The following is a 25,612-nucleotide window of genomic DNA, read 5'->3' as shown; positions in this document are numbered from 1 at the left end:
AACATAAGAAGAGATGGCATGAATAACAAGTAAAGATGGTGATGTGCAAGAATAATATTTTGAAGGGTGTATGTGAGACAGATACGAGACTACTATAATTTCTTTCTATCATATTTTATTTTTTGATTTTTCTGAATGTATTCATTACTAAAGTTGGATCATCGGTCCATCTTTTATATATATATATATATATATATATAAAAGAATATTCTTCCTTCTGTCCAAGTCCACCATTAGCAGGCTATGCAAATCTAATAAGTGGGAATTTTTCTTGGATATGAAAAAAAAGGGGACCAGCAGCACTCGGAAAAAAGTTCATCTTGCAGTGGCCCCATGGATGCTGCTTTGGGGATCGACAGACTTTATTGGCACATATGACAATGTTATTGTGTATGGATTTTTATGTGCTTACAGTCAGAAGAAAAAGGGAAACAAAAGAAAGAAAACGAAGGCCTTTAGTCATTAATAGATACTGGATGTTATATTAGTCACAAAGATAAAAGTATATTTGTATTTTCTATAAGATTATATAGCACCATCTAACTAAAATTTAACGAGTGAAACAAGATACGTATAACAAAAGATATGTGCAAAACCATTCAAGCAAAAGGCATGGAGAAACAATACGCAAGATAAATTGAAAGGTATTAAAGTTAAAAAGTTGCTACTGTATATTTTACTCTACCAAACAAGTTGCATAATTCTGGTGGAAGAAATCATGTAATGATTTTTTATAAATGTATTTTGTGCACATAAGTACATTTTGACGTAAATTAATTCTTTCTCTCAATGTTTAGTGTGTGTGTTTTTTTTTGAGAAAAAATAATTTCAGATTCCATTTTGGCATCACTTTTATTTTTTATTTCAAAAAAATACAAGTTTTTATTTTTATTTTTTTAACATTCATAAGTTTGGTATAGTCAAATTATTTTTAAAAATATGAACATGATAATGGTACGTAATGTAGGTGGTGGTGGAGATGGTGGAGACAATAGTAGTGACAGTGACAATGATAGTAGTGGTGGTACAGTTGAGGCTATGGTGGCAAAGATTATGAGAGTGGTGACGATGATGATGATAGAGGTGTTGGAGATGATAATAACGATAATGCAAGTGATGGAGGCGATGCCAGAGACAATGGCGAGTGGCGACGACGACGGAGGTGGCATTGGTAGTAATAGTAAAATATAGGTTTTTTATTTTTAAAAATTATGAACATAAAAATTGTTTACTATTATTTTTTAAAAAATATATATTTTAAAAAATAAATAGAAATAATAGCACACAATATATTTCTTTTGCCTCAAATCCTATGATTGTATTTTTTAAAAAGAAATAATAAAAAATAAAATTAATGCCAAAGTAGCTCTTAGTTTCAAGGAACAATAATTTTAATATTACAAGTAGAAATATTTAACAAGTTACTTTTAATAATTTTTCATTCACTTAACATAGTTATTTAATAAAATTAAAATTAATGCCAAACTAAGAGAAAATACTTTTAATAAAGAATAAAAAATTAATGCCAAACTAGCTATTAACCTAACATAGTTATTTAATTAACACAAGTTACTTTTAATAATTTTTCATTCACTTTTTAGTGCATATTATTTATTATTATTATTATTATTGTGTCAAGAATTTATTTTTTGGTAGCTGAATCGTCTCGGGAATACCTAGAAAAGCTGTGGTTGGGAGGGAAGGCCACTTGTCAACGTTATACTGCGTCCCTCTCCGAATTACACCAGCAAATAAATGGAAAAGCCTAAATAATCCCTCTTTCCCCTTCGCTACCATGCCGCAGAGCACACTTTTTTGTTCCCAGGGAAGGAGAGAACAGTGAGGTGTTATTGTCTCAAGTCCTCCCTTTTGCTCTCTCACCCCCTTTCTCCGAAAGAAAAACCCCCAAAACTATCTCCTTTTCTCCTCCCGATTCGCTAAGGACTTCCTCTTCTCCTCTCCCTCGTCGTCCTCTCTCCCTCTCTGCGCCTCCCAAGATGAGCGGCGGCTTTAGGGTTTCGATCCCCTCCAACGTCCGGAAGACGATCCAGAACATCAAGGAGATCGCCGGCAACCACAGCGACGAGGAGGTGTACGCAATGCTTAAAGAGTGCGCCATGGATCCCAACGAGACCGCCCAGAGGCTCCTCCTCCAAGGTCCCCATATTCTTCCACTTCCCCAACCCCAAAGTCCTCTATTTAGGGTTGCTTTGGTCTCTGCTCTTCTTTTCTTTGCTCGAATCTTCGGTTTTTCGTGTTCGGTTTCGATGCGGGCGTCTGTTGTTTTGATGGGAGATGCCAATCGTTGCATGATTGGAGGCGAATCCTGCTGACTTTTTGGGTTGCAGTACCTTCTCTCTCTCTCTCTCTCTCTCTCTCTCTCTCTCTCTCTCTCTCTCTCTTCTTACGTTTTTATTGTTTATTTTTGAGTTTTCAGAAGGAGATTTGGGGATTTTGTTGCGGACAATTTATCGGCTTATCTTGGTAGGTTGATATATTGACAGGATTGTGGCTGATCTTAGTGGCCTGGGTAGAAAAGTGAGACTTTTTTTTTGTTTGGTGGAAGTCGGAGTTGGGTTATCGGGTAGTTTGAGTTGGCCACCCCATCTTCATCTTTGTTTAGTTTATTATACATTTTTATCTTCATCTTTCTTGTTAACATCAGTGACAATCTAGAGTTGTTTGTCATGAGCTGTTTTTAAAGGCAGATCTGTTAACTCTCATGCCATGGAATGTGTTACCAGTGGGGCTTTGTCACGCATACGCAAATGGCTTGATGGCTCTGATCAAACGATGCCTGTTTTGTATACCATGACTGACTTCGTGATAGATTTGAATTGGTTGAAGATGCTGGGCTACTTCGTTGAATTGTGGATTTGGTAGTGCTTGGACTACCCTGAGGGAGTGTTTCTGCTGTCCACAACTGGTTATGAACAAAGTACTGTCATGTCAAATATATTAGATTTTAGATTATCTAATAGGGAGTCAGCTCTTTGAGATTTGCTATTCAACTCAGGTCATGAAAACGTCATATTGGAATAGATGAAGTTAGCTAATTGGTAATGGATAGGCACCTCTTTTGCTAGGTCCCTCCTCTTCCGTTCTTTGTTTTGCACAATTTTACTGTGTTGCTTTTAGTTCTCTGAATACAGTCAGTTGATGTTCTCTATAAGGGACCTTTTTAGGATTGTGGGTGCATGTGTGGCTAATCATGTGTTTTATCCCCCCAACCCTGATCTCTGTGTGTCACTCTACACACATATTTATATGTACTTATTTTTTGCATATCTCTCTCCGTGTGTGTAAGGGCCTTTTGGTATTGTGTGTGCATGTGTGGGTAATCATGTGTTTTATTCCCTCCCCTCCCCCCTCTGCTTTCTCTGTGTCATTCTACACACAAAGTTATATGTACTTATATTTTTTCGCGAATCTGTATGTGTGTGTGTGTGTCCACTCTCTCTGTGTCACTCTACACATAGTAATATGTACATATTTTTTTTTTTTGGGCATATCTGTGTGTGTGTGGGTCTGTGCCTGCGTGCCACTCAAAATTTGGTATAATTAGGTCGTAACGAGTGTTTTTTTTTTTTACAGATACCTTTCACGAGGTAAAAAGGAAGCGTGATAAGAGAAAAGAGGTATATCATTGTTATTTTTTTTGCATTCAATTCCATAATTTCTTTTCATTCCCATTAGGGGCTGCTGACTAAGTGAATTTTCATGGTAGAAGTTTTCAGTTTCTGTTTTTATCAGGTTTGTCTAAAGCCTTTAAAATCTATTCTAAATTCCAAGAATAAGATTGCAAGGTCAATGCCATTTCATTTAACATGATATTTCTATAAATAAGGATGACATTTTTCTGTAGTCTTCATACATGTGCTGCATTGTCTATTAAAATAGTACAGATATACTTGCTCCTATAACATCGCAATAATTCTGTGGATAACTTTGGATGTCAATTTCTCTTTCAAATGTCTGCATGCATCAATAGTGCCCAATAAATAAAATCAGTCCAGATCATGAAATAAAACACAACCTGAAAACTGATATCCCATATTAATTCGTTTCCCATTTCAACATAAAAAATATACTTTGGGCAATTCCTCAATTCTACTACCTGTCTGGTCCTTTAAATATGACCTTGCCTCATATGCCTATATGTGCTGTTCCTGCTTTTTTCCATTGCCTTGATTTGAGCATTATTCTTTTCCTCAATGACAATGTTGATGTGATCCAGATATTGGCTTGAAATTCTAAGATTTGTAAGTTGAGGTCTACTAAGTTGGATATTGTGTCTTGCTTTTTGGATTTCTCAATAGATAAAATGGATATTTTTGTAAAGAATCTGTAATAGAATGATCCTAAAGGTGCAGTGTTGAGTATGTAGAAACTAGCTTTTTACTAAATGATCCTCAATTTATCAGCTTTTGATTACATGATCCTGACCTTATAGGATTAAGTATGCAAAAATGTACATATTTCTTGTGTTTCACAACTTCCTGAAGGAAAGGTTGAGCAATTCTATTTATTTTATTGCCATGATTTTCAGACCTCATTTTTTTTTCATTTCAATTAACACCTCTTTTCAACTAAACTTGTTTGATTTTCAACACTTTGATTATCATTTCATTTGGTTAATTTGGTCAGAATTCTAAATACTCATGCCTCAGGTGTTATAATGTATCCAGTTACAAACTATTTTGATATATTAATTGTGTGCACTGTATTTAAAATATTTTGCTTCACAATTCTTTACAGAACATCAGAGAGCCTGCTGATTCTAGGTGGAGGCCAGGAGTGCAGGGGCGAGGAGGTAGGAGTGGTCGGGGAAACTATTCTTCACGCTATGCATCTAATGGTATGTGCCTACTTCTATAATATGAAGCTTGAGGTTCACCTGGCCATGCAGATGGCTCTTTTTGACAGTCCATTGCTCTTATAAGTCATGTCTTGGTGAATTTACTCATTTTAGTTTCAGTTTGCTTGTTATGCTTATCATGATGGACAGTGTGGGGTCCACTAAATGGGTGTTTATTAAGAACTTTTTATTGTTGCCTTTTAGGATATTCATGGCTGCTGCTGATTCTTGTTCAATTGAATGATCTGAGACTGGCACCACCATGAACATGTTTATGAGATCTGAAAGTCTCTGTTCATCATCTATGAAAGCTCCATTTTCACACCATGCATCATGTTTCCTTCATTTTTTTTCTTTTTGTAATTTTATTCTAATTGCGTTAACTATATCATGCTGTTTATTTATCTTACGTTTTCTATCTTGCATTGTAATTTTTACAAATCTTATTTGGTGTATTGGGATCTGTCCTTACATAGCATATGCATTATTGTGTTTCCATAGGTATATTATGCATTATAAAGAACAAATGTTAAGTAATTTTACATGCAAGATTGGTACTTTATCATTTTCGTTGTTGGATATTACCATACATATTGCTTACATCCTTGTAGATATTGTTGGAGAAAGGAATGTTACTTCTGGAAAGGAGAACGGAGTAAATCAAGGCACAGAGGGAGCCAATAAATCTTTTTCATCTGTTAATCCTGATACTGAGAACAAATCTTTAATCTCCATATCAAGGTATCTAATTTGGTTTGTTGTTAGTTCGGCGCATACTTTATCCCTATAACAAACTATAATTCTAATACTGGAATGTGATTTGTTGATTTTGGTTTGTGTTGATGAAATTAATGCCAGCTTTTTGATGCACTTCATTTATGCATGATAAATTACACATGTGCTGTAGAACACCACCATTTATTGGTATTGCAGATATGTATTGCTTTTAGCTGTTTGTGTCGTTCTTGATTAATCATGAAAGTATTGATAAGTGAGCTGCTTATACTATTCTGATGTCCTTGCAAACTTCTATGATGTTTTAATAGGTGATGCAACGATATTAATTTGTCATATATCCTGGTTCTAGAAGTAGCATGCATTGGCTTCCTTCCTCTCTTTTGATTTTTTTTGTTTATAAATTGAAGGATATATTATCTTATTATAATTACTATGGTTAAGCTACAAGTAGAGTGTTATCATGGATTACAAATCAAAGCTGCCGTAAACTGATGTAAATGCAGTCTGAATTCTTATCTTGCTGTTCACCTTCTTTAGTTTCTTAATCATCAGAATTCAGAACAGTTATAATCATCCAACAAGCGTCATGTTTAGTAGTCAACTATCTGCAAGTTGCTTTTGAATCCTACATTGCTTTGGGATCCTGCTGCTTATACATAACAAATGCAGATATTTTTGAATCCTATCATATCTTTAATCTGATTTTTTCTTAGGATGTCCATCTTTTGTTAAAGTTCTTCGACACAAAGTTAAGGGCCTTAAGGCCTTTTTACACGAGGGCAATGTCTAATTTGTTCATGTTACTGTTATCAGTTAATTATTTGTCAATACATGTAAACCATGCTTGTTTGACATACTTTAATTTTCCCTTCCTTGAGAAGAACTGCCATAGATCTTCTATAATATATACTATAATTGTAAAAAGAATGGCTAGAGTTGGGACACGCTGAAGCAGGACTACAAGCCAGTGAAACAAGTATAAGTACATTTTAAGTTTCCCACGTAAGAAAGGAAAGCATTAAAGAGAGACTTCAGAAGAATTAGCACCAGCATTTGAATTTAATATCCTGCAGGACCTGCTTACTGTCAATGAGAGATAGAGAGCAGACACTATTAGAGAGAGAGATCTGTAGAGTCCGGAAACACCTCTTTATTGTTTCTTCTATCTCCTATTTTCTTGAATGGCATGTGCTTGGCATCTGTGGGTACTAGTTTGTGTTCAGTCCTGATATCATCTTGATGGGTTGGCAAGGATGTCATCACCTATTCAAAAAATGGTTAGTTTGTGAGTCTAGGCATTTAGGGACAAATTTTACAGATGATTATTCCACCGGATTGCACATGTGCAAAATAAATTGTATGTATAAGTTTTTTCCACTGTTTATAATTTTAGTGTTTCGCCGACTTAATTACCATGATATTAGTATTCCTAATGAATTTTTGTAGTATTCATAATTGGTTTAATTTATAACGATATTTATTCCTTTCGACTGCACATATGCAAAACACATTGTAGATATCGGTTCTTTTTCCCTTGGTTATAATTTTAGTGCTTCACTGCCTTAAATACCATGATATCGTCTATTTTTGATTGGCTTCTTTACCTTCTTACATTTTTTAAGAAATAATTGTTCAGTTCATTTGTTTTTTTTTATTTTTTCTGATGGAGTTAAATATGAAAAAGATGCTCATGTTTTTCTGCATATTCTATATGTCGGCATCCTTGTGTGTGTATATATATATGTTTCATACTAAACACTTTTCAGCTCTATACCTGGCCTGGCCAATGGTCCCGGCAATGTGGATCACCCTATTTCATCTCAGGAATGTTCGTTGCAAGTATCTGGTGTCAGTCAGATTGCTTCCAAGGAAGAAAGTTCTGCTACTGGAACCAATAAGACAGGGAAAACCTCATTGATCTCCGATGATGTAAAAACCAGTTCTGCATCTGGACAATTTGTACCAGGTGCAAGCCAATCTGTGCCATCCAAGGCAGCAACTGTATCTGGGGTATATGCTTCATCATCAGACCCTGTGCTAATGCCATCTCTTGATCCCTGTAACCCAGGTGAAGTGGGTACCATCAAACGTGTGGTTGGAAGTCAGTGGACTGTTGTGGAAGCGACAAACAAGGCTGCATCTCGTGATATATCTGGACCTGACTTGTCATCTGTAGGAGGAAAAAGTCCTTCTGCAATTAGTCGTTCTTCAGTACATGGCCGGGTGCAAATTAGATCACAAGGATCTCGAGTGAACCAACTCTCAGATACATCACATGCTGCATCTTCATCTCTCTCTGGTCCTCCAGGCAGCAGACTGTCTTCTACTTACAACAGCAGATCACAACAGCTAACTGATTCACAGAAAGGTATTATATCCATGGTCCTAACACATTTGTGCTGCCATCTCTTTGCACTTGTGTATAGCAACGTCCACTTTTTTCCACATTAGATAATAGGTTTTGGTTTATTATGTGTTTTTCTATCGTACTGTCCTGCAACCATGGGCCTTCACTTCATGCATATACCATATGTTTGTTTGTTACCATAACATGTTAATAATGAGCTCAATTCTTCTAATCTTTGTACTAACCGCTCTCTGTTGTCATTATAGTCCAATATGTTGGGGCTGGCATCTTCTTGGCTGTGGATTATACCTAACAACATGTTATTTATGAACTTGCCAAGCCTATTTTGGAGCTAAACCTTGGTTGTTTCCTAATTCTAGATTTTTAGGGCATATAAACATTTAATATCTAGTATTATATAATTATTCAAGGGATCAAGTTAGATCCAGTTGTTGAAAATTGGTATTCTCTGATTTTTGTATTTAATAACTTATAATTAGTTTATTTAAATATAGGTGAGCAGGGTGCATGCGTGCATGCTATATTTTCAAATACAATAATTTCACATCAGTGTTTAGCTGATTGGATTCAGTAATGCTTATTTACATATTTTTTTAATTAATTTAACCCATTACCTCTCATTATTTTCTGTGTTTTGTGGGCACTTAGAATCTTATCACCCACATAAAGGTGGTGCATTTGCCTAGTAGGTCAAATTTGCTGCTTCTGGTCCAAACAGTCAATGTTGATCAAAGTATATAATGCATGACTTCCTATAAGTTAAATTTGACAATCTGTATTGGTGGAAAAGAATTATTGCTGCTCAGGTAATTTTGTGCTTGTCAGGATAGTAGATTTGCTTACAGATACAAATTTCAGAACATGATAGCGGCAGGTTTACTTTTTAAAATCATTTATTTATGCATGCATCTTTCATAAAATTATTAAGCTTTCCGAATTACAAACTAAATGCATCTGACATTCTTTGTTAAAATCCAACATAAATTAAGCTATTACATTAAAATTATTAGATTTGGTGATTAACAGCAACCCCTTACACTATTCATTGTATGGATGCCTTATCTTGAATTTTTTTGCATTGTGAAATAACAGCTGCAAGGTTATATTTAGGTGATATTGAGTTCTCTATGTTATCTGAACTAGTTTTACAGGACTCAACACATATTGTCATTCTGGTATGATGAGTTAGAGTAGTTTTTTAACTGTTTAAGTTCATTGAAAGGGAAAAAGATAGATAGGAAAATCTGAATGCAAAATCACAAAAATCTGTAATATAGCCAATGACCCGAATTTAGAACCCCACTAAATGTAAGAGGCCAGTAACTCTATTAATACCACAAGGCAATGGCCTATTTTATTTTAACAAAGATGCGAGCATAAGCATCATCGTTGGTGCAATTACAACAGCTCATATCAATATACCGTTTTTGACAAAGAAATAATGAAAGAATAGTAGTATCAAGAAAAAAGATTAGACGATTGCCAAATCAATTATCAATGAAGTAACTTAGTCTCGTATTCTAGGAAAGGCCATATGAAGTATAGAGTTCCTTGTAGAGAAGTGGAACATTGCTACAAGATCTGTCATCCATCCAACAGATCTCTTCAATATACAAATGAACCAGTCGGAGACTTCAAGTACTTACCAATATTGGTTTTTCAATGAAATAAATTTTAAAAACTAATCTGTTCATGCATGGACTAGATTGCACATATAGATGAAGCACCCATATATATTTATTTAAGAGGAACCAGGCAAGCCTGTATGTTACAAATGAAACCAACAATAGCTATTCCATCTATACACAGGCAGCATTATGTGTTAATATTCAGCCCACCATAAATCTAGAAAAATTTACAATTGATTGCAACATCCAGTTTGAATTTATTAATTGTTTCCTATTTCATAGGCAAGTTAATTTTGGGTAGAAGACTGATTTGCCATCAAATAGCCAAGACTGAGAGTAAATATACATTTCCTTGCCTGCGATGCAGGATAGCAGAAGTGCCTCTTCCTAGAAGCAAAACGAATTGTAGTTTCTTATTCTTTTGCCAACGAATAACGTCTACAATGTCATATGTGATTGAGTTGCCTTAAATAATGTATTTTTTGACAATGTTGAAATATACTAATGGGTTCCAATTTTTGGTTCACTAAGATTCAAATTGTTTGAAAAATATGGTGATTAAAACTTAAACCTTCAGAAACTCTTGGCAACAAGAAGCCTCATATAGGACCTTAGACATAAAGACTTCTAACATGATCAAAATTAATATATTGAGGGCTCAGTGCACAAAAAATTGCTCTGTGCGTCATTTGCTTTCGTTAAGTAGAGATTGGTTGTCAAGGTTATCAACTATACTGTGGCCTTTGTGACTGGTGCTTAGAGATGAATACCTACTGTGGTGTGTCTTTTAATGCTTTCATCTGCTTTCAGATTTCATCTGAACGATATCTTTGGATGTAATTAACATTAGACAATTGTCATCCTCCTCCTTCTTTTCTCTTGTATAAACTTCAACACTTGATGGCTTTGATGTTGTTGTTGTCTGTGCTTCTAAACTTTTTAGTCCATCATAATGTTGTGCAATTGATTTCTCCAAGTAATATCGAACCAGACGACTTTCTAGCAAAAGTGCTTTGTTAACCTTGAGGATCAGGAAACAAAAATAATAATCTATGAACCCTGTTATTAACTTCTTTGATACTAACTCATCTTTGGATAACCGGAGGGGTTCCCTTTTCTGATATATAAAAAAAGAGCGAACAAAGGAAAATTCATACGCATGCATGCACGTGTGCATGCGCAGGAACACATGCATACATTCATGTTTTCTACAATGGTGGAATTGGAGATGGTTTTGTGGAGGGGTGACAGTGGGTTGGGTTAGGTTGGGGCTATTGTCAATTACAAAGAAGGGCTTGATGCATACTTTGCCCTGCCATGAAGTCAGATTCTATGACTTGTGCTCATTCGTGGGTTTAGGCAGATGACTTTAGTCGAAACAACTTGTCTCGATGATGTAGATAGTGCATCAGCTGTTGTGAGTCAAAGTGATGCTCAAGTTGACGGGATGAAGAGGATGGGTGGTTTCTTAAAGAAATGGAAGGTGTTTAATGGATAAATCTAGCGACGTGGAATGTGGATTAGGTTCTAGGCCATTGAGATTGGTGTACCTGGATGGTTGCCATATCTTCTTGATGGGCATAACAGCAAGATTAACATTGAAGGATTATGGAGTGATTAGAAGTATGCTTTCTTGCTTTGCTTGTATTTAAGATCAAATGGTCAATAGATGCATCTTTGATTGTTCAGTAAAAGGGAAATGCGGAGCAAGTTCTTAGGAAATGAATAGAAGGGCCGTGTTATGGTCGATCAGTAAGCTATTATGCACTCTGTCAAGGTGGCTGCTTCTAGGCAAACCTCCTGGCTGTCCTGCACTCCTAACTCCTCCATCATTAAGTGGTCATTTAGGAGCCTTAGTTGGTGATCCGAGCTGTTTTCCTCTCGATGATGAAGCTTATCCCCCATCATCTCACTGGCCGACTTGACCCTTGTTATTTTGGGGTCATATCTAGTATTCAGAGTTTGCCTTGATTTTGTACCGCTCTTGCGGCTTGCATCGAAATAGCGCTTTATCCCTAGATGTCCAGTCAACTGCTGCACCTCAATGCATTTTGAGGAAAACTAGCTAGCTCTGGTTTTGAGTCGCATTTCACCCCTAATCACTACTCACCGATTTAGGTTGCCACACCCATCAAGAAAACGTGTATATAAATAATGATAATCTAAAAACATCCAACTAGAGACCCTAAATAACTTCCCATTGTACGCTAATTTATGCTTCTTCAGGATATGATTTTTGTTCATTTTTAGAATTAGTTATGTTTCAAGTCAGGTCTCTTTTGCATGCCTAGCACCATCATTCTATGGTAATGGGATATCTTCCTTTTGGAGGCTTAGCCTCTTTTGATAGAACAAATATTATGACTTTGGAAATGGGAGGCCACAAGGCAGAGCTTCTTGACATTTCATGCTTGTGATATTGACTCTATTGGTGTATATGGTATCATATCATTCAGTAACACTATATTTTTGTTTCTTTGAAAATTACAAATTGGCCTAGTTACAAAATAAATTTATGGTGCATCTCAGCGTACCAATTGCATATCTTTCTAATAGTGTACTTTTCTATGCCTTTGCACACTTGATATTGGCTTAGTGATGTGGCAGGGGCATTATGTATGATACTTTAATCCTTGATACTTATGATCCATTGGGTCAAGACACTAATACTCGAACCTGATATTCCAGCTAAATGTCTTAGCTTACTTGGTTATTATTGGGTTGGTTTGGGATTTATTCGCTGGTCAAGGCAACACCCACTCTTCTAATAATAAGGGTAGCCAAACGTGTGTCACTTATTTTATCCATCAAAGCAAAACATCATAGCAAGAATGTATTGGGCTTGTATCATTTTATAACTGAAGTCACACAAATCAGATTAAACTTTGCGATCGTAAGCCCTATAAGAATTTGGAAAGGCTGTCATTTGAAAATTGAAATGAACCATTAACTCAAATAGCACAAACCTTGACCACCTCACAGCAAACAGATTGAAAAGTGGAATTTTCGAAGGTCTTGATCCTTGGCAAATTGTTCATGCCCATTGACTTGGTCAGTGTGGACATTTCTAATGCTTTATGACACCTAGAATATTTTGTCTAGGTATTTTACATTCTGTATTATCTTTCAATCGGAATTTGTGGATTTCATCTGACTGTAATGATTGTTTCAAAGCCTTTTCCTTATCAAAATGGGGTCACTAAAGAGCACAATTTAAAGTTCATCAAAGAAAAGAGCACAACTTCAAGTTGATAGCTCTGTTGGTGGATTGAGCAAATTTTTATAATTTTAAACAACAATTCCATTAAAGATTCAGCAAGTGTAACTATGTATTTGATTTTGGCATATGCTTCGATTATTTTCTAGTACGTATGATATGCCATCACTTTGTTGATAGATAGTTTTTGCTTGCATTTAATATGCAATTTAAATGTTTTAGCTCTTCATTGTACAATTTGTCCAGTGTGGTGGTTATTCAAAGATTATCTGGATAATGCTTGTTTTTCATTTAGCAGTTGTTGCTAATAAAGAGTGGAAACCAAAATCAACACACACAAATCCTGCTCAAGCATCTGGAACGCCTGTTACTTGTGGCGTATCAACTGTGGTCGAAGCTGTTACTGAGTCACTGCCGGTGCCAGGTGCAGTGGCATCAGAAAACACTACTTTAAAGCTGGAAAAAAGGCTAGATGAGCTGCAGCTATCGGACAGACAACATGTCATCATTCCAAACCATCTTCAAGTCCCAGAGTTTGAAAGGCATGGTTTGAATTTTGGAAGCTTTGATTCCAGTTTTAACCCAAGCACGGGTTCTGCTAACGGCACTGCAAGTGACAAGAGCACTATGCCACCGTCTGAGTCATCTCAAGAGATTGAGGAAGATGTTGAGGATGCTTCTTCAAGGTCAGATACATCCATTTTACTTTTTTCATTGATTTTGTTGCATTAATGCAGTTCTACTTATACAAATCTATACTTGCGTATTTATAAAATTTACAGGCTGATGCTTCTGGAAAATGTTTTAGTCTTCTGTTTGCCTCTTCTATTTGTAATTTAATACTGCATGCTGGTGTTACTTATGTATTTCTGAAAATTATATATGGTGTGACTGCGACAAAACTCGCTGTGATGTACGGTCTGTTGGCTTTGACCTTTTCTATCTCTGTGGTGTAATGTCTGTTAGCCTTGATGCTTTGTATATATCATAGTCAAAATATTCTAAGATGCTTCTATATAGTCAAGTTTGATCTATATTGATCAGTTTATAAATCCTGTACAAAGCTACTCTCTCTCTCTCTCTTTTTGAGATGGGGGAGTTGATATCCTCCCAAATCTACCAATTACGATCTTTTGTTGGTGTACGCTGTTTTGGCATCAAGATACCCTGCAGTACTTATTTTTGCTTTTTGATGGCAAATAAATTCCTTTTATTTTCTTTTTAAGTTTTCTTATTTACCTTTCCCCCCTCTTTGAGTGCAGCAGTCATGATGCATCCCCAGATGCTCAAGAAGTGGACTATCCAGATCGTCCCCAGTCATCTACCCAGGTGCCAGAAAATTTTTCAACAAGGGCAGCTGACATATCCTCCAGTGTCCCTCCAGCTCCAGAATATGTTCAATCCAAACAAGAAGCTGCTATGGCTCCAGAAGGTCCTCAGTACTCAGCTGTGCATACTGCACCTAGTTATTCAGCACTTGGGTTGGTGCCGCAAATGCTTGGTAGCCAATTAGCACCCTTTGAAAGCTCCGAGTCTCAGGCACGTGATACTACTTGCGTCCCAAATTTTGTGGTAAGTCTTTAACTTTCTGGACCTTTATTCTTACTTTACGTTGAAAATTGCCTATTGGATTGTAGATCGAGCAAATTCTGTATTTTATATTTAACAATCTGTATTCTGGTAGTCTTATGGTAATTGCTCCAAGCATAGTTGCTTCTGTAAACTAACCTTGGGTAGTGACCACAGGATGTGTCTGCAAACAATTTTTTCTGTTCAAGCTGTTCCATTCGTTATTGTTAGCTCTGGTAACTTTAGTAGTCCAGATAGGAATCAGGATGGTATTCCAGTTGTATTTTGTTTGTAGTCCATTCTAGGAATATGAAAAACTGATATTCTTTTTTGTGGGTCCAGCAGCCTTTTGATCCTTCCTCAAGCTACTACACCCAATTCTATCGACCTACTGCTGATGCTGAGGGCCGGTTCTCTCCTTTTCTTGCACCTGGTGCCACTGCTAAGTATAATGGCAATATTGCAGTCCTACCTGCTCACACTGGCCAGGCTGCTCAGGAGGTTCACATCGAGCACTCTGCTTTGTTTTGCTGCTTCTTTAGTGAAATAATTAAAATGCTCTTCTTTCACATGCTGTCATGCTTACATTTAATCATAACTAGAATGTTTTACTCATCTATTTGGGGCTGATTTTAGGACTTCTCACCTTTTGTGACTTGAAATATATGTTTCCATGGATGCTGCTAAATATTTTAGTCTATATCGCACGATTTACTGTTAGATTGTTTTTTAAGTTTTCAAGTGAAATTTCGTTTTCTACCTATGGCACTCAATTTATGCCTTCAAATTTGCTTTGAAAATAAACCTGAAAAAAGGGGCCAACTATTAGAGTTTTGAATCTGGAAGAAATTGATAGTATCTTGTTTTATTTGGAGATGCTACCTTTCTTTTTGTCTTTGATCATTTTTAATTCCATCAGCAACCTATTTACTGTGTTCTGTTTACCTTCTGTATGGATTTTCTTGTTTTATATGCTTTGTATATCTGCCTTCTGACCAGAATACTTATTACATATTGTGACTTCAGAGTGGGAACTCTGTGGTCTTATCAACAGTTGGGTCTACTTCTCTTTCTGCTCAAGCTGTTGGGGTTATGCAGAGTTGTGTTCCTGTTCCCCAGCAGCCAGTTCCTGTTTTCCGGCAGCCTGCTGGTGTACCTATATCACATTATACTCCCAACTATATTCCATATAATCAATATTTCTCCCCATTCTACGTTCCACCCCCTGCCCTTCACCATTTTCTAAGCAACGCTGCATTCCCTCAGCAACCTCCAACAGGCAGCGTATATCCACCTCCTGGAGCTTCTGCAGCTGCCACCCCTGTTAAATATTCTATTTCTCAATACAAGCCTGGTACCAACACTGGTAATTCAAACCTTGTTGGGATCCCAACTGGCTATGGAACATATAGCTCGAGTCCAGCTGGCTACACTCCTAATCCTGCTGGGAGCATTGGCAACTCAACTGGCAATGAGGATCTCACGGCATCTCAGTTCAAGGAAAATAACGTCTATATGCCCGGGCAGCAGGTACCTTTTCTTCCTTTTTCTCAAAGTTGATGTATGGTGTTCTCTTCGCTCTTTTGATGCAAAAATACTATGTTTTGGCTGTTACTTTAGATGAACAGAAACCTTAAAAATCTGTCAACCAGGAATTCATGTGTCTCCCGGCATGTTCAACTGGTATGATACTGCTTAGACGAGAAAACAGTACCTGGGATGCCACCGGGACACCTGTCCACAAACACACTGGGATGTCCAGATGGTCCTGTGGTTGGTTCCGGCTGGGATGCACCGGGATGGTTGTGTCCCGACACTTGGGATGGCTGTGTGTCCAGCAATATTTTTTTAAAATCTTTTTCCTCTTCATTATCTTTGTTAATGGTTGTTCCAGTTCATCGCGGTCCATCCAGGCTGTCCCGCTATTGTACCCACACAGGATCAAACTGGGACAGGCATCGGTACCTGGATTTTCATCCTTGCATTGTTCACAGCGGGCACCATAAGTAGGACTCACTTATTATGTAAATGTTTGGATATCAACCTTCTTACTTCTTAGGTTGTTTATATGTCTCTCACTTACATGTGAGAAGCATATTCAGTTGCAATGCTCTGATTGCTATTTCCGAATATTTAATTATCCTAGATTTAGGAGCTTCTATTTCTTTTAGTTTTATCTGAATCTTTGCTGTCTAGCAGAGTGAAGGTTCAGCTGTCTGGATTCCTGCAGCTGCTGCGAGGGACATTTCTAGTCTTCAGGCCAGTTCATTCTACACCATGCCTCCACAAGGACAGCATATGACATTGGCACCCACACAAGCTGGCCATGGCGGCCTCAGTGGAATTTACCACCCCACCCCAACTGTCGCTGCAGCTGCTGTTCATCCGCTACTCCAGCAGTCCCAGACTGTGGCTGGTGCTGTCGAGATGGTGGGCCCACCTTCCGGTGTTTATCAACAGCCACAACGAGCACAGGTAAACTGGACTAATAATTATTGAAGACAGGAAAGTGAATCCTTGTAAATGGTAGCCTCTTAAGAAGCAAAACACATATTTCGATCCTGTGAAATTTGGAGGCTAGTATTGGTCTCAGGAAGAACATTTTTGGCGCAGAGCAGCCTGATCAAAGAGTGTGAATATATGGATATATCTAAAGGATGGCCAAACTGCAGAGAAGGGTTCAAGATTCCAGGTTGCTTTGAGAATGTGAGATTAATAGTCGTGGTTCACCTGTGACTGATGCTGACCATTTTTATGTTGAGAGATCTGGTCAGGTTCCTTTGCTAGTCTGCTGCTCGTTCTTTATCATTTGCCCTTTTTTCTCTCTTGATCTTTTTAAATTACCGTCAGTGGTGAAAGGCGTGATTTTCTTTTCTTTGTATCCCTTCAGATGAGGTTATAGTAACTTTGGGAAGGTAAGATTTTAAATTAGTGGGGTTTCATTCTTTCCACTGCCTTACCTGTAAAGTGGATTTTGATAGTATTAAGGATGTATTACAACTGTTGTATGTGGTGTAATAGAAGCAGCAGCACATTCCTTTCTGTTTCCTTGGACTTGCAATTAAAAATAACTATGCTTGAATAGTTTAGCAAAATCCACCCTTGGATATTTTGCAGTGCTCGAGAACTATTGAACTTTTCTCCAATCATCAATGAGTTCTGTGAGGCACCAAAGGCTATGGGCTCCTTTCCACCTTGTAGGTCTTTTAATTGAGGAATTATCTCTCACATAGCAATGTCACAAGGATATTGCACCTTGTGCTAAGCATTTGCTTGTGGTGTAAGAATTACATAGTTTGTTTTTATAATCATTTGTTTGATCGAAAGTCTCACTTGAACAGCTTGTCGCCCTAATGCCTGTGGTTGAGTCTCTTCTGAGGTTCTGTTTCAAACCAGCTAGCAATATCTATCATGCAGCATCTACTATACCCACTGGGTCCCCTGAGTTGGGTATGTAGCCCATGGAAATCCTACTTTGCTGGTTGGGAACCCAATAGAAGTGAAAAATAGGTGCTTTGAATTTGATATTGGAATACAAATGAGAAATAATTATCATGTACTAAGAAGTTTACTTGTTTTCATATCTGTGTGAATATCATTCCAGTAAATGAAAAATAATAATAGCATGTAAACCCAATACAACAAACGCTCTTAGCTAACTAGTGAGTAAAATGGAAAGGTGAAATGGCAGGTAAGAAAAAAAAAACTCACAGTGATCAGTAGTTACTGATTTCAGGAACTTCCAATGAGCATAAGTTACATTATCTGTATAAGACTTCACTACAAGATGCACCTTCTTGATACGAGGTCTACTGATAGTAGCAATGTGGACAACTTAGGACTCAAGAGAACTCTAAGCTTCATGGCACAGGATTAAGCGTTTAACTGAGAAATTAATCTCCACGAACTAAATGCTAGGCATTTTAAGTGGTGTTGTGAGCTCGAACCGAACAAATCCTTATAGAACGGTCATTGCCTATGGCTTCCTCTTTGCTCATTTTGGACTTGTGAACATATTAGTTATGTAAAAAAGAAAAATTAAATTTGTCTTTAGGGTTCTCTCAAGATTTAACTTGTTACGGACCAGACAAATCCCTGATATGGTACCAATCCCAGATCGTAAACTGTAGGCGAGGGGAGAGAGAGAGAGAGTGTGTATACTTGGGTTTTGAACTAGCATATAACCTGCACAATTCGCAGGTACGATTTTCTTTTTTTAAAATTATTTTTAAATACAATATAGCAATATAATAAATTATAATAAATATAATATTTCAATAGCCAAATTTTTATTGTATATAATTAATGAACTTTAATGATTCATGAGCAAAAACTTTCATCATTAAAACTAGTGTTATTAAGATCTCTTGCATATTAAGTAATAAACTTTAATGATAGCTGGGTACATTAATATCAGTGCCATTAATACTAGCACCTACATTAGCTTTGCATAAGCTAAACCTCTATTTTTGGATATATAGTAGCATGTTGCCCATGTTATGCCATGTTGACAAGATTGCATATTGACCCAATTTTAGGTTTGGATAGTGAATTGAGTTTAGGTTTTTATTACCTTGTTTTATTTGGTTTACACCCCCCCCCCCCCCCCCCCCCCCCCCCCCCCCGCCCCCCACCCAACACATTGATAGAAAGAGAAGAATCACTTCAACCGAGTATATCTATAATAATGCGAGAATTACAATTCATCCCAATGCATTTCACATGCAATAAAAAACTTGTTCTATATTTACATGTGAATTAATAAGCGAATTAATAAACCTATCAATGTACACTAGTGCTTCATATTTACATAGAAGAACATCGTAGGTGGGTCAAGGGCTAATTTGCAGACTCCTTGGCTATGAGCTATCCAATTCTGATTGTCCTGAAGTAACATTAGAAATTGGGTCTGGTCAGGCCTTGCCGGATTAGGTGGGCTCAATTTGATTTAGCCTAGATTGAGCTAAGTCAGCATACTCCAAGAACAAGCTGATGTGGAAGAAATATAAACTAAAGTTGTGTTACGCAGCAAGGTAGAACTTGGTGGAGTTCTGTATGGATCCACTCGGCAAACCACCTCTGAGTGGGAGAGGCGGAGTTGCTCTGTGCACTCCATGATGTTCTGCTTTTTGATTTTTTTTTATTATATTTGTATATGTTATGTATGGTACTCGTGTTTTTAGCGCACACAAAAAAAAAAAAAAAAAAAAGAAAAAAAAGGTTTGGTATGGATCAAGGTTTTTATTCCTTTTTGGAGCCTCTGAACCGACCCAATCAGCTTCCAAATCGGTCGATGTTCGCCCCGCTGAACCGAACCCAACTAAGCAGTATATAAACCCAACCCGGTCCGGTCTATTGGTTAGATCGGGTCTGAGTTCGACCAAACCAAGCAAAGTTGCGAACTCCAATAAAACCCCTAACGCCGGTCCAAGGTTTTCCCCAGTAGCTAGGCAAAACCCTAACTCTCGTAAAAGGAGCACACCGCAAGCGCGGAGAAGGGGAGAGGAGAGGTGCGGCCATGGCGGGAGGGAAGATCCAGAAGAAGAGGCATCAGGCCATGGGAGGAGGCATCCCCTTCGAGAAGTCCAAAGGCCAGCACATCCTCAAGAACCCCATGCTGGTGGAGACCATCGTCCAGAAGTCCGGCATCAAGCCCACCGACGTCGTCCTCGAGATAGGCCCCGGTACCGGAAACCTCACAAAGAAACTCCTCGAGGTCGCCAAGTCCGTCGTCGCCATCGAGCTTGACCCCCGCATGGTCCTCGAACTCAACCGCCGCTTCCAGGGCACCCCCCACTCCAGTCGCCTCAAGGTAATTGATTCCTCCAATTTATCTACGGTTCCTTCTCATGCTTCTAATTCCAATTCCTTTTTTTTTTCCAATTCCAAACCCTAGATTCTACATTTATTTGCACTGTATTTGGTTAAAGGTTGCACCTTTGCGTCATGCTTATGGTCGCTTTCAATTTTTTTCTGTAATTATATGATTTTATTTCCCCCGAGACCCTAAAATTATCAACTTATTTGTGCTTTGTCTAAGGTTGCACCTTGGGTTCATGGTTATGGTTTCTGTGGTTTCTATCGAATATATCTAGTTCGAGACCACGGGATAAGGATTCCTTGAATGTTTGTGATTCCTATTGTTAAACGATTATTATTTTCTTTTAAATTTTCTTCGATTATATGATTTTTTTTTTCCCTCTGGAACCCAAAAGTCTATGCTAGTCTGCGTTATATTGGGCAAAAATTGCGCCTTTTACGCGTTGATATGCTCTTTAATTATTGCATCGAATATTGGACCACCGGATATGGTTTCTTCGTTTCTTTATAGTCTTTTGTAATATAAATTATTATTTTTCTCCCCTTTTTTATTAGATGATTAATTTTATTTTGGAAATCCAAAAATTTACAATGGCATGTCACATGTGCTGTATCTGGTTAAAGATTATAATAGTCATGGTTACGGTTTCTATTGATTGTATCTAGTCCAAGATTTTGTTGGAAAACAAGAAGAAAAGAAATATAAGAAACAAAAAGTGTTTCAAATCAGATTCACAACCAATGAGAAGGGTTTGCCTTTTTCTTTGGCGTTGGGGTCTTGTGAAAAAAAACAAAGCTCGCATAGCAATGAAATGTTTTTAGAATAAAATGCCAATTTTTCCTGATATCAGATCTTGCTCTGTTCCTAAAACTAAAGTTTTATGTGGAGTTTGACTTGATCAGCTGAAGTTTTAAGTTTCTCCTTGCTAACATGTTCTGATTGAAAGGTCAATCTTTAGTCATGTTCCAATAAGATGTCTTCTTTTGTGAAATTGTTGATGGAGTGTTGGATCTTTTAAATTGAACAAATTACGCATTTTGTGTTGTACTCAAATTTTTGTAGCTGTTTGCACCTTTGAATGTAAGTTTGGTGATTTTTTTTTTGGCGAAACATTGTTAATTCTTCATGGTCTATGTGACTTAAATAATGTTTTGAGTATATAGTTGAAATCTGACGAGTTGAATGGGTTCTATTTTGTTCCCTCAATAAAGAGTGGTTTTGTTTGATATTTATCCATCAAAGTAAACATTGGTAAAGGTTCCATGGTGAGCTAGTTGAATTCTCATACATAGAGTGGTTTTTTCAATTCTGATCCAATCAATTAAAGAAACAACAGACAAATTTCTAATATCGTGTTATACGGGAAGTGAATGATTACATTTTTTTTGTTCTTTCATTTCTACATGTAGGCCATCCAAGGAGACGTGCTCAAGTATGACCTACCCTACTTCGATATCTGTGTGGCAAACATCCCCTACCAGATATCATCCCCTCTCACCTTCAAGCTACTGTCACACCGTCCACTCTTCAGATGTGCTGTCATCATGTTCCAGCGTGAATTCGCGATGAGGCTGGTTGCCAAACCTGGTGATAGCCTGTACTGTCGGCTCTCGGTGAACACTCAGCTCCTTGCTCGTGTCTCTCATCTCCTCAAAGTGGGACGGAACAATTTTAGGCCCCCACCGAAGGTCGATTCCTCTGTGGTGCGAATCGAGCCAAGGAAACCACTTCCGCCTGTTAACTTCAAAGAGTGGGATGGGATGGTGCGCCTTTGCTTTAACCGGAAAAACAAGACACTGGGCTCGATCTTTAGACAAAAGAGTGTACTCTCATTGCTAGAAAAGAACTATAAGACCCTACAGGCATTGCAACTCTCTCAGAAAGGGCAAATGGAGGATGATAATGTAGCGCCGAATGATGTAGCAGTCTTGGCTGATATGGTTGAAGACCTAAGCGTGGAAGATAATGGGAAAGATGATGAAGAAATGGAGGTAGATGATGCGGATATGGTGGGCGGAGGAGGCGAGGGGGCTGATTTCAAGGAAAAAGTGTTGGGTGTGTTGAGGCAAGGGGATTTTCTGGAGAAGAGGTCTTCTAAGCTCACACAAGTGGATTTTTTGTACCTGCTCTCTCTGTTCAACAAGGCCGGCATACATTTTTCTTGATTGATTTCTAACATTAATTTTGGCAAGGTTTTCTTATCTCCTTGCTCGATAATTTGTTTTTTTATTTGTCTGTATTAGGTGTTGAGTCATGCTAAGATGTTTGAAAGTTTTCATATACTCTTAATCTAGTTATGAAAAGAGCTGCTTAATACTTTTATCAGTGAAATATAGCTTTCCTACAGTATAAGCATGGCAAATTTTATTACTTTGCTGTTCGTGCATCCACAGGATGATTGGCCATCAAAAAGGACCAAACTTATGTATGGTCAGTTTTTATTTACACTGTAGTTGGATACCATGCAGAATTTCCAAATGTATGGCTAATGCTCGGGTGGAAAGTTTACTCCCCTTCAGAAATTTATGGATTCTTTAATCTTTGAAAGATCAGCATAGAGCTTAGCATCTTTTAATCCGCTGATTCATCCACAATGCTTCTATAATTCGTGTAAGTTAGCACATCCAAGTGCTACCATGATTAATTCTGAAAAAATCAAAAATTTCTGCAACAGCTCGTTACATTAACTTAAGCTGAAGGGATGTCGCATAATTGAATTTTTCAGTTGAGCAAGTCAAATATTCATTAGTTTTTTTATATGAGATTATTGTTACTGCCTTTTTGTTATTATTGGCTTTCCCCTATTTCTTTGCCCAGCTCGACTCTCAAGGCCTAGTTCTTTGCAGTGTGAAAAGCTTATCCAGAAATCTATATTTTTTAGATAAGTATTTCTTAGGTAGTATTTAGACAGAAAAATAATTTATGCATATTTTCTTATGCATTGAAAAATAGCTATGGAATCTATTGTCCATATTTTTTTGCATTATTGTTTTTCCCAGATAAGTTGCTAAGATCGATCCATATTTTCTATAATACCCTTTATTATATAACTATTATTCATAATAATATTATATTATGCTATATATAAAAATATAATAATATATAAAATAATATAGATAATATGTATTATTGTATTGTATTATTATTATAATATGTAATATAATATAATATGATATATTATTATATTATGTACTAATAATAATATTATATTATATTATATTATATTATAATGATAAAAATATATTATATCTCTATACTAATATTGTAGGGTTAATCACAACAAAATAATTTTTTATTCTCCAATTCAAAAGAATAAAATATGATAAATGGAAAATCAGTTTGAAGTAATCTTTCCCCTCTACCTATTGGACTCCCTGCAATGACTGCCATGTTGAACGAACAGATGTGGGAAATGGGATCCCTTGTTGAGTTCACATTGCAAAAAAGAAGCAAGCATGTTTTCTTGACAATAATAAAATGCTGTCCTAGCTAAAAATCAAGTCAGCAACTAAAACCGGAGCTCTAAATTTCGATGAGATAAGAGGCACCCCAGTTTTTGTTAGAAAATGAGGACTGAGATGGTGGTGGACTTCAGAAATCCATTCACAGAGGGAAAGGAGAAGGAGAGAAAAAAAAGAAAATAAGAGAACAATAAAAAAAAAAAAAAAGGAAGGGAGGAAGAAGAAGAAGAAGAAAAAAGCAAACAAAGAAAAAAAAAAGATGGAAGGGAAAGAAAGAAGAAAAAAAGAAAGCAAGAAAAGAGAAAGAAAAGTAAAATAAATATGTAAAAGAAAGAAGAAGGTGAGTGGGACTGATGATAACTATAAAGATGATTGATTAAGTCTACTGCAATGGGACAATAGGACTCCTGTTCCATGGAGAATTAAGAATGCTCCCGAAAATAAACATCGATTTTTCAATTATATTTTCATTCGAATAACAATAATAGATGAATATGATTATTAAGGCCGAACTCATTTTCAGTGTCTATGCAATTAGAGTGGAATTGATTTGAATGTCTAACTTGTATCTAGTATGATCATATTCTTGAAGTCTACCATTTGATTGTGAGTTGGTTTAATAATTTGGTTCTGTGGAGTGGACGTTGTATGTTTGATTCTCTGTCTTCAAAAAGAGAGAGAGAGAGAGAAAAAACATTCCCTGAGATGGCTTCATGTATTTATTTCTATAATATCATTATAATAAGTTGATAGGATGGATACAAATTATGGCGTGATATGATTTAAGAATGCATTTGGGCATTGCTGGCCGCAACGCAAACTGATTGAGAAATTGTTGGTGCTCACCCATATAAATTGCTTAGTCCTGGGGTGAAGTTGGTGCTAAGCTAAGCTGCTTTTGATTAATCTATTACAAGTGCAGTGTGTGCAGGCAGTGGAGGAAAAAAGTGAAAAAGCTGCTGCAGGAGGAATACAGTGGAGTCACTCTCCCACATAAAGAGTTGCAGAAAGGAGATGGTGCACTTCCAAAATACATTAAAGTGGAGTTTGTTTGCAAAAAGAACCCTTTCCCTTTCCCTGCTAGGTGAAAGTTTTCCTTAAAAATGCAAGGGTGTCATGGGATTACTTGAGGACACTCTGAATTCCATGTTGCCCAAGAAATTGTAACTTTTCGTAAATGAATTTCTTTTGGCTTCTCCAAGAAATAGTTGATTTTAAGTAAGAGTTTCTACATATGCTAGACATTTCTCTAAAAACAATAATACATCACTCTCATAGCCAAAATTTGTTAAACAAGTATTAGAGTGTGTACCGATTGGTGACCGACTGGCACGGAGCATTTCAAGCTTTTTATTTTAGTTTTTATATTTTGAATTAAAGCCAGCAAATAGTTTATTAATTTTATTAAAAAAAAGTCGGCATATGGGTTTCAAATTTTAACTCAAAATTTAAAGATAAAGAATGGTTTCAAAATGAAGAACCACAATTTTTATCCCCTGCCTCATTCTCTTTTCCTCCTGTTCCGCGGAGGAGGGAGGGAGGGAGTGGGACTGGAGGGACGTAAGAGGGAGAGAAGGAAGGGGGGGGGGGCATGAACTAGGATCGCGAGGGGGGCGAGGACTGCCGGAACCAAGTTGCAACGAGAAGAGTGCCGAATTGATTAGCGAGGGGGGAGAGTGTCGGAATAAAATTATGACAGAGAAGAAATGATCGAATCATTTTAAAAGGTAGAATCATGTGATCCTCGAACAGTCTGATTCGGTACATTCCAAACTTGCCGGATTTTACAGATGACCTACTCTCCCAACCTAAGTCATGTTATTTGATACCAAAATCTTGAAAACTAATAAAGCACATCTTAGTATAAATCAAATAAAATTGCAAAACAGAGGATTTCAACACCAGTCTATGTTCTCTTCTTTCTTTTCCCCCGCGCCCCCTAGAATGTTGTA

At 37.0% G+C, this 25,612-nt stretch overlaps 2 protein-coding genes across 29 annotated transcripts; both read left to right on the top strand.

Annotated features, from left to right (window-relative positions):
- Window positions 1-1,706: 1,706 nt before the first annotated feature.
- On the top strand, window positions 1,707-17,420 carry LOC103702379 (GBF-interacting protein 1-like). 28 transcript variants are annotated; one of them, XM_088707609.2, is made up of 11 exons: window positions 1,707-2,157; window positions 3,595-3,638; window positions 4,759-4,858; window positions 5,470-5,599; window positions 7,363-7,562; window positions 7,665-7,964; window positions 13,108-13,495; window positions 14,075-14,381; window positions 14,724-14,879; window positions 15,405-15,908; window positions 16,578-17,420. In XM_088707609.2, the coding sequence occupies exons 1-11, from the start codon at window positions 1,998-2,000 to the stop codon at window positions 16,875-16,877; spliced, it is 2,589 nt and encodes an 862-aa protein (XP_088563735.2). In that variant the 5' UTR covers window positions 1,707-1,997; the 3' UTR covers window positions 16,878-17,420. The 28 variants fall into 28 exon arrangements, with proteins under 28 accessions (XP_088563735.2, XP_088563733.2, XP_088563732.2 ...); XM_088707607.2 differs by having other exon boundaries at window positions 16,575-17,420; XM_088707606.2 differs by having other exon boundaries at window positions 14,721-14,879.
- A 2,379-nt stretch (window positions 17,421-19,799) lies between these two features.
- On the top strand, window positions 19,800-22,569 carry DIM1A (Ribosomal RNA adenine dimethylase family protein). Its single transcript, XM_008784786.6, has 2 exons — window positions 19,800-20,190; window positions 21,609-22,569. The coding sequence occupies exons 1-2, from the start codon at window positions 19,897-19,899 to the stop codon at window positions 22,362-22,364; spliced, it is 1,050 nt and encodes a 349-aa protein (XP_008783008.2). The 5' UTR covers window positions 19,800-19,896; the 3' UTR covers window positions 22,365-22,569.
- Window positions 22,570-25,612: the final 3,043 nt, after the last annotated feature.

Source organism: Phoenix dactylifera, chromosome 11 (genome assembly GCF_051530095.1).
Source record: "Phoenix dactylifera cultivar Ajwa chromosome 11, Ajwa_hap1_PhDact_Kaust_v1.1, whole genome shotgun sequence".
In the NCBI taxonomy this organism is placed as follows: Eukaryota; Viridiplantae; Streptophyta; class Magnoliopsida; order Arecales; family Arecaceae; genus Phoenix; species Phoenix dactylifera.
The sequence above is the reverse complement of the archived record's forward strand: the minus strand, read 5'-3'. Positions and strand labels throughout refer to the sequence as shown.